At 36.7% G+C, this 9,288-nt stretch overlaps 3 protein-coding genes across 3 annotated transcripts; all 3 read left to right on the top strand.

Annotated features, from left to right (window-relative positions):
• The first annotated feature begins 445 nt into the window (after positions 1-445).
• Positions 446-1,290, top strand: LOC147380723 (uncharacterized). Its single transcript, XM_086431337.1, has 2 exons — positions 446-905; positions 1,025-1,290. The coding sequence occupies exons 1-2, from the start codon at positions 446-448 to the stop codon at positions 1,288-1,290; spliced, it is 726 nt and encodes a 241-aa protein (XP_086287463.1).
• Positions 1,291-4,672: 3,382 nt separating this feature from the next.
• LOC147380724 (ankyrin repeat-containing protein NPR4-like) lies at positions 4,673-5,251 on the top strand. The gene has a single exon (XM_086431334.1). It carries the CDS (start codon positions 4,673-4,675, stop codon positions 5,249-5,251), a length of 579 nt encoding a protein of 192 aa, XP_086287460.1.
• A 1,573-nt stretch (positions 5,252-6,824) lies between these two features.
• Positions 6,825-8,848, top strand: LOC147380725 (uncharacterized). The gene is made up of 4 exons (XM_086431335.1): positions 6,825-6,908; positions 7,939-7,999; positions 8,157-8,654; positions 8,784-8,848. Exons 1-4 carry the CDS (start codon positions 6,825-6,827, stop codon positions 8,846-8,848), a joined length of 708 nt encoding a protein of 235 aa, XP_086287461.1.
• The last annotated feature ends 440 nt before the right edge of the window (positions 8,849-9,288 follow it).

Here is a 9,288-nt window from a genome sequence, read left to right on the forward strand (position 1 = left end):
TGAAAGTGTATGGTTGAGAACCATAGATGCTTTTCATCGAGATAGGAGTGAAAAAGTATTTATGATTCCTATCCACTTTCACTTCAAGAAGTGTGATATGAGTTCCAAGGTCACTCAAGTATGGCTGTAATTTTTTTATTAAGCATAATATAAGGAGTGTGCTGGAGTAACATTGAAATTGACATCGTTTCACACAAGAGTGTCCACAAAACCATAGATACCTATACACCACCGAACAGTTAAATGATTTTGTTTCCTTGGTTAAAGACTTGTAATCCATGTTACAGTTAATGTTGGTTTGGGTGCCACGTAGAAAAGTAGAACCACGTAAAAATCTTATTCCAGCAATGTGGTTCGACATGGAATTTATCACTCAAATCATCTAATATCCACACTTTTACTTGAAACCTTGACAGAGGAGTTCACAATAGCTTACATCAGGCGCATGTCATTGCACAAAGCTACATTGAAAGGTGATTGGACAAGTGCTAAAAGCTTCTTGGATCGTTATCCTGAAGCAGCGACTGCCCCCATTACACACCACTTGGAAACCGTTATGCACATTGCAGTTGGTATCAGAAATAATGTGGATTTCGTCAAGGAGCTTCTAGAATATATTCCTGCAGAAGCACTTGAGTTGCTAGACAAATATGGTAACACATCCCTCTCCATTGCTGCCCTTGCCGGGAATACCAAGGCAGCAGAGATGTTAGTAAGGAAAAAATCGAATTTGCCACAGCTGCGAAACAACAAAGGGAGCACCCCACTTCAAAATTCTGCTGATCGTGGCCATAGGGAGATGACCGAGTTTCTTTTATCTGTTACCAGGGACGAGGACCCATCTCCCTTTAGAGGCATATCTGGCACACGCCTTCTAAATTCTGTAATAATTGCTGGCTTCCATGGTGAGTTATATAGAGTAACTAACTCTTGATCACACACACACACACACACACACACACACCCCTGGATGCATTACGATACATAAAGTATTATTCTGTTCTGATCAATATCCCTTTTGCAGATGTGGCTTTACATCTAGTCCAATACTACCCAAACTTAGCTACCACCAAGGAGCAAGGAGTCGATACCCCCCTATATACTTTAAGTCGAATGCCTTCTGCTTTTCCAAGTGGGACTCAGCTATCATTTTGGCCACGTCTTATCTACAAATGTATGTTGTTGTCCGAATCCCCATTCTTTTTCTGCATTTTTTTTAGCATATTATCCTTCAACAATTGGTTGGAAAAAACAAAAAAACATTCTACTGTTTTTAAAATTTCAAAATAGTAGAAAGTTCATCGTTTTTTTTTAAATGGATGTTAAGAAATTAGAAGGCCAATAATGAATGATTTATGTGTCTTAAGGTGTACCTCTAGACTATGAGCCGCTCTTTCTCATCAGAAGTGACATGGAGAATCTGACTGAGAGTTCCAGAGAAAGCATCAACTGGTTAAGATTTGTAAGAAGAATCCAAATTAGCTCAGGTTTGAAATTTCCTTGTTTCCAATAGTATTTCATCATCATTAGTCTTAATGTCTTATTAGTAGGATTCTGGTCACATTGGGTGTAACTTTTGAACATGTTAGCTAGTAATGTCTTTTGAGTGGTAATACTACTTAGCGGAATTCAAAATCTGCCTCAACTCTTGCGTAACAACTAAAAAAAAAAAAGTGGAACGCTTTCCTTACAAACATAGTAAGATTTTAAGCCTTACTAGGGTCGTTTTTCTCAAATTGATCACCACACCAGAAATCCAACACCACAGCCTTCTAAATTTCATCCAAAAACTCAGATCCAACACAAAGAAAATCCACAAAAGTATTTATTTTGAGCTTGATCCAAGGTTTTAAAAATGGATGGCTACTGAACTTCCACATAACTCTCAAATTTAAAATTAAAATTCAATGGTGAAAAATTACTTTTTTCAGATTTTTCCTAAGTTGATAGAATTTTGTCCCTACAGCCCTGAAGCATCTGGTCATGTTTTTGGTTGCCACAAGCTGAGCCCAAGGACCCGTAGTAAGTGTGAAATCCTTACTAACTAGTAAGGCTGGTCAGACTCAAAAAAAAAAAAAAAAAACAAATGAACATGGTTCTAAGGCACACCAACTTATATTTGGGTTTTACTTTCCTAGTATAAACAATACTGGCAAGTTTGAGAAAATTTGTCACTTTTTTTTATAAGATGATTGGCCCACTGGACAGCTTGTACTGGTATGGAGCTGTCCTTCCTACGCAAACATTGTTAATAAAAGATCATGCCAACAATCTAAGGTAGAATCAGAGGGGCGCAACCAGGATTTTCTTGTAGTGGGGACGAACTATAGTTAATGGTATAGGTGAAGAGCTTGAAGATGAATGGTTTTGGAGAGGAATTTAGAGATTTTTGGTTGGAAGTTGAAAAAAGGGATATTTAGGTCATTCCCAATTAGTCTACGAGAGAATGCCCAATCAAAAGGCAACGTCATCTTAAAAAAAATTAAGAGAGGGTAGGGGAATTGAAGGGAGGTGAGGGAGTCGGGGGGCAAATGGGCATGTTATTACTTGAAAATACAAGGGTGTCTCAAAGTTCTGTGAGGACAATTGCGCCCACTTGCTCCTTACTAACTCCGCCCCTGGGTAGAATTCTGGTTAAGTGTTTTTTAGCTCTAGTAAAGGTAAACCCCATTAAGAAGTAAGAAATATAACGAACATGTCCAAATATTTTAAGTATAAATGAGATGGTTGGTTTACCGAACTGCTTGTACCAAGCAAACAAAAGATATCAATATTGAAAATTTACTTCACACGCAATGTCACGACAAAAATAACTTTTTCGTAAGCAAGCAAATGTTAACAACTCAAGCCACTACCGCGGCTTCTAGGACCAACCGACACCTTACTAAATCACTTGCACGGGGACCTATGTAGTGCAGTGTAGTGTAATGTCAGCTGCATTGCACATTCATAATATCGTTCAGACTCAAATGCTTTCCAGAACCACAGAAGTCACAGAAAACCTATATGAAATATATAATGGCAACATAGAGATTAGAGGTATTTCAGATGAAATCAATCATAGAGAAACTACCTCCTCCACAGGCATAAAGAGTAAATGAACGCCCTTAGAAGACATGAAACTCAGAATTAAAGAAGACATTAGAAACAAAATGAAAAAAAAAACAAAAATAAATGATTTCGACATTTTCACCTGAGGCCAAATAGTGGAAGAAGACATGAATAAGCAATTCAAACTCAACAGGATAAATTTATAAAACTCTATGGAATATATGTGTTGGCATAGAAGATGTGAGAGAAGGAGAAGAAAGAAGAAGAGATGGGAGAGGGGTTGAACTAATTAGGGTTTGGCCTCCTCTATTATATTTATAGTATAAACCATTGTGAACAGAACATATTACCATTTTTATTTAAATAGATTTTAACACCCCCTCTAGCTAGAGCATACAAATCATGCATGTGCAGCTTTTTACATAAAACAAAAAATGGATTCTGGCTTAGTGGCTTTGTAAAGACATCACCAACTTCTTGCTCAAAAGTTACTCAATGTCATAGTGATTACCTCGTCCTAAATGCACACACCTTTCCTAATTTCCTAATTTGATTTTTGTCTTACAGTGTGCCAAAGTTTGAATATAGGGATTTGGCAGGCTATTAAACAGTTAGGTATGCAACACCATTGATATCATTTGGATCTTTCTATGGAAACAAACTAGTCTTTCTTGACTCTGTATCAATGGTAATCCCAGGTGTGAAGCAAATTCTGGAAAAAAAGTTGATGCATTTGCAAACAAATCTACTGGTCAAAAGCATATGCGCTGAGATTGTAGGCACAAATAACTCAAAAGCCTTGGAGTTACTAGGAGAACCCATTTTGAATGCTGCATCGAATGGGATTCATGAGATCATAACAGATATTGTTCGAGCTTATCCAAGTGCGATTTGGTTCGTTGATAAAGAACATCATAACATCTTTCATCTAGCAGTTTTAAATCGTCAAGTAAAAGTTTCCAATCTCATATATCAGATGAGTTCATTTAAGCATATTTTATTGGCAAGCAAAGATGATTCGGGCAACAATATCTTGCATATGGCAGCAAAGTTAGCACCTTCCCCTCTACTCAACTCTGTCGCTGGTGCAACTTTACAGATGCAATGTGAACTACAATGGTTTAAGGTAATAAAGGACCAAATTTCATATAATTTTGGAATTACACCCCACAACACACACACACACACACACACACACACACACAAAAACTGCTTGAGTCATTTGGGTCATCCTTCTCGACTACTAGTCAACATTGTTTATTAACAGCTAAAGTGTCAAATTGTATTAAACCTACAACAATGTTATTTTGGGAGCCAGTTATTACAAAAATTTATGGCTTTTGATCATATCATTTCAGATTGTTTTCTATCTTTTATGATTTTTCTATCTTTCTAATGTTTATCATTTTAATCGCTTCAAGTTCATATTTCATAGAAATCGATTAACTGCATAGTGTGATGCTTTTGTAACTAATGATTGCTAGTCAATACTTATAGTAACCTAAGTTAAAGAAGTACAAGATGTCTTAATTCCACAAAGAAAAAAATCACAGTTGTGCTCATTCCAAATAAATTTTTCATGCAGGAGGTGCAAAAAATTGTACAACCCTCACACGTAGAAATGACTAATTCAGAAGGGAGAACACCCAAAATGGTATTTACTGAGGAGCACATGAATCTAGTAAAAGAAGGAGAAAAATGGATGAAGGATACAGCAACGTCGTGCATGGTCGTAGCCACACTCATTGCTACAGTAGCGTTTGCTGCAGCCTTTACAGTACCAGGCGGCAACAATGATCAAGGCATTCCTATTTTCTTACGAAACAAATCTTTCATTGTCTTTGCTATAGGAGATGCACTGTCATTAGTCTCTTCGACCACTTCAGTCTTGTTTTTTCTATCTATACTCACTTCGCGTTGTAATGCGGAGAAAGATTTCCTACTTTCTTTGCCTAAGAGGTTGATAATTGGTTTTACCACCCTGTTCTTCTCTATAGTAACCATGATGATAGCTTTTGGTGCAACTCTTTCTATTGTGCTTGATAAAACAATAGGATGGGTTGCTATTCCAGTCACTTTACTAGCCTGTATCCCCATAACCTTCTTCATATTGCTGCAATTTCCACTCCTCATGGACATGGTCTTTTCCACATATGGACCAAGCATTTTCCATGAGCAAAATAGAGATATATTCCACTAATCTTATATACATTGTGAGAACTTTAAATTTATTTGTTATTTAAGTTTTTATGGTGTTACTATATACCAAATTCTATATTGAGATGTACTGATTTTTATATCAGAGAATATCTAAATAGAAGCTTAGATTATTGGGCTCTATGGTAGAAGAGCAAGAGTGTCCAGGTAAGCTCAGTTGGTTGGTTTGTTCAATATTTTGGTCCAAAAGTGGTTTATAAAGCAATGTAGAAGTGTGCTGTATTCATCTGATGTTTTTTTTAATTGTCCATCATCATCTACACCTTATCCCAATTAATGGATTGAGGGTTTTCTCAGATAGTCAACCGGTGTAAACTATACCATATGACCCTTATCTACCATGAAAGCCTAACATTCATTTCATTTAGCCCCTGAAATTTGTGATAAGCTTTGATGATGATGAAGGAGAATCTGATTTGCTTGCATTTAAAAAAAAAAATACATTACATTGTTCCACTCCCAAAACCCTTCCACCAATGATTGAACATTGTGGGAACTTGGAGTGACTCAATTCAACTCCAATAAGACCAATTTTTGTGTTTGTGTGTGTGTGTGAACAGATATTTTGCCAAATAATGAAGACATGGCATTAGCTGACATTTTCCAGTTAATACGATGGAGATTTAACAGGGACCTGGTGAGATGGGCCTTTGGTAGTTCTGTAGACATGTGAAACGAGTTCTTTCATATTTAACAAATCTGACTAAATAATAAAAATTGCATTTTTTATGCTGGTTCATGATTATAAATTGGGAAAAACTATCTTAGCTGTGCTAGTGGCTGGCTATTGAAAAGCTCAATAAATTATAATTGATTGAAAAAGCACAAAGACAAATTAAATACGAGATGTAACGAATGCAGAAACTGTCTTGGGAAGACAATATATCTTCAATCAATGTACACGAACTACGGAACCATATACAAATCAACTCCTTATTTAACCTTTCTTTTTTAACAATTTCAAAACACTTACATGTTAGTGCTAAACTTGAACAAGACTGTATGCATTTCAACCATTGAGCTTTTGTGCTTCCCCCAACAATTCGATGAAATTGGATAAGACAACTGAGTCATTGCAGTTGTTTCTCTCAGATAACCAACCCACCTCAAGATGAACATCAACGTCCCTGAACAATATCCATGGGCAAGAAGTACCAGAGGTGCATTAAAACCGAATCATAGCCTACAAGAAAAGCATAGATTATAAGACTTTCAAGAGAGAATTAATGGAGGAACGCCATACCTCCTCAGCCTAAGAATTTCATAATTCCTCCGAAGGTAATCAGCGTGGTTAGTAAGGGCATTTTGCGTGTACTGTTTGCCTACAGTTCTTGCTGCAGTTGCATTGAGTAAATTTTCTACTGAACCATGTTCCTTTAAGAGCCTGGAGCCAAATGTTGAATCCCAGGAACGCCATCGACCTCATCACCCACAACGCATCTTATATAACAACAGCTCCAAACAGAACGAATAATAAAAATATAGCTATGATATTGGAATGTCTGCTCATGAGAAAGCAAGAAACAACAAGAAGTAAAAAAAAAATGAGGACATTAATGAGATTCAAATTTGGTGGTGTGGCAAATCATTTTCTTAGGGGTGGAGGAGTGAAGGATAAGAAAAGATTTGCTGCCTCAGAGGCAAATCTCATTTTCTCCACTTTTTGTATTTGTTCTGCACTTAAACACAATTAAATTGAAGTTTTCTAGGTCAAATATTTTCCTTAAGTAATTTCCCCTTTTTTTTAATCTTTGATAGATGACCCCACTCAAAGGGAATGCCAACTATTTGATTTAATGAATTTAAGGTCAACAAATAAGGGCTTCTCTCAAATATTCATAAAATTACAGGGTTGAAATCATAATCAAACTTTCTCCCAAACATTATATGTCCTCATGGTGTGGAAAGTAATGGTTACGCTTGTAGCAAGGAGTCTGACGCAAGCATTCCTCTCTATCTTTTAGTGCATAAAAAGGAAAGTCATATTGTAATAATGATAATAATAAATTGCATGATTCCTATAAAATCCTTTGATTTTTTCATTAAAAATAAAATTATTTTATTTTAATATTAGAGGAGTATTATTAGAAAAGGGGGAGGGAAAGAAGAAAGACGATAAAGTTGGAGGGGGTATAATTGGAAAATGAGGAGTTGGAGAAAGGTAATATATAAAGTTAAAGAGATATTTTTGAAAAGTGAAGAAAAGAAAAGACAATAAATTAAAAAGTTGAAAGAGTGTTCTTCAAAAATTGGGATAAAAGAGGAAAGGTAATAAAGTTTGAGAGATATTGTTGGAAAGGTGCATTTAGTGAATAATAAAGTTGGGGAGGGGGGGGTTGTTTTCTCGAACTTTATTACTTAGACTCTAGAATATGGGTCGGGTAGGGAAAGGATTTTAGCCCATGTTACACTCAACCATGCTTTGAGTGCCATGTGGATGTGTGATCCATATAAACAAGTGGAATCTCACTTTAAGTCCTGGAGTTATGCTGGGGTGACACACGTGGGACACATTTGACGTGGTGGTGTGTACATAACCGTAGATGCTTTTTCATGAGATACGAGTAAAAAAGCATATACGGTTATGTGTCCACCACTACGTGGCATGTGTCCCCCCTTGTGTCACTCCAGCATTAGTCTAAATCTTGTTACCATTGTGGTTTGATATAGAGTTGGGCCCTGTGTGGATACATCTCTCCGCGTATCTCTGCGTATCTCTGCGCAATAGCAGGTTTTTAGAGCTTCTCATTAAGAACAAAAAACATCTTCACACAAAAGCAAAAATCTATCCAAGCGTTTGCTAACTCCCCGCAGGAGCAGAAGTCGTCAAGAAGCTCTATCCAAACGTAGTGTTAATTGCTTGCATCTAATATTCACTTCTCTTCAAGCTTTGGACGAGAAGACCACTAACGATCTCATTAAGTACCTGCCATTGTACAAAGCTGCATTGAAAGGTGATTGGATAAGTGATAGAAGTTTCTTCAACCATGATCCTGATGCAGTGACTGCCGGGATAACAGAATTTTCGGAGACCGCTATGCACGTTGCAGTTGGTACGGGAAATAATGTGCATTTTGTTGAGGAGCTTCTAAAATTGATGCCCAGAGAAGCACTCACGCCGACAAACAAGTATGATGACACAGCCTTGATCTATGCTGTCGTTGTCAGGAATGTTAAGGCCGCAGAGATGCTACTGAGCAAAAATCTGAATTTGCCACAGCAGCCAAACAACCAAGGGATAACCCCACTTTTCAAATCTGGTCAGCATGGTGATAAGGAGATGACGAAGTATCTTTTATCTGTTACCAGAGACAAGCACCCATCTCCCTTCAGAGGCAAAATCGGCATATATTTTCTAAAATCTGTAATAGTTGCTGGCTTCTATGGTTAGTTATACTTATATAGAGTAACTAACTCTTGATGACACCCACCTGCATTACGATCTATAAAGTATTTTGTTCTGTTTCTGTTCTATTCTGATTGTTTGTTGTTTTCTGATCAATATCCCTTTGCAGATGTGGCCTTATATCTAGTCCAATGCTACCCAAACTTAGCTATCACAGACGATAAACATATTTGAAGTCTAATGCATTTCGCTTTCCCAAGTGGGACTCAGCTATCATTTTGGCAGCACCTTATCTACAAATGTATGTATGTATGTTGTTGTCTCGTCTGAGTGACTCCCATTCTTTTCTGCATATTATCCTTCAAATATTGGTTGGAATACAAATAATTAAGGTAAGATTCGATATATACTTTAAATTACAATCGCCCTTATGAATTGGAAGCTTAAGGTATTTTTTTTAAAACAACTTTATAATGTTTTTAAAATTTCAAAATGGAAGAAACATCATTTAAGAAAGTTTTTTTAAGCTTCAAAATAGGGGTCAACATTAACAATAAATGATGCAAAAAAATTACAAGGCCAATAATGAATGATTTATGTATCTTAAGGTGTGCCTATGAAGCTAGACAATGATCCTCTTTGTCCCATCAAAAGTGACGTGGAGAATCCGACTC

The sequence above is a fragment of the Akebia trifoliata genome, unplaced genomic scaffold (assembly GCF_017979445.1).
Source record: "Akebia trifoliata isolate Shusen 1 unplaced genomic scaffold, ASM1797944v1 Contig01060, whole genome shotgun sequence".
Taxonomy (NCBI): domain Eukaryota; kingdom Viridiplantae; phylum Streptophyta; class Magnoliopsida; order Ranunculales; family Lardizabalaceae; genus Akebia; species Akebia trifoliata.

Excerpts from the sequence above, each read along its gene's own strand:
- LOC147380723 (XM_086431337.1), top strand. The coding sequence starts at position 446 with ATGTCATTGCACAAAGCTACATTGAAAGGTGATTGGACAAGTGCTAAA. Across the intron at positions 906-1,024 it reads AATAATTGCTGGCTTCCATG|ATGTGGCTTTACATCTAGTC; the intron begins GTGAGTTATATA and ends TCCCTTTTGCAG.
- LOC147380724 (XM_086431334.1), top strand. The coding sequence starts at position 4,673 with ATGACTAATTCAGAAGGGAGAACACCCAAAATGGTATTTACTGAGGAG.
- LOC147380725 (XM_086431335.1), top strand. The coding sequence starts at position 6,825 with ATGAGATTCAAATTTGGTGGTGTGGCAAATCATTTTCTTAGGGGTGGA. Across the intron at positions 8,000-8,156 it reads GTATCTCTGCGCAATAGCAG|CTTTGGACGAGAAGACCACT; the intron begins GTTTTTAGAGCT and ends CTTCTCTTCAAG. Across the intron at positions 8,655-8,783 it reads AATAGTTGCTGGCTTCTATG|ATGTGGCCTTATATCTAGTC; the intron begins GTTAGTTATACT and ends ATCCCTTTGCAG.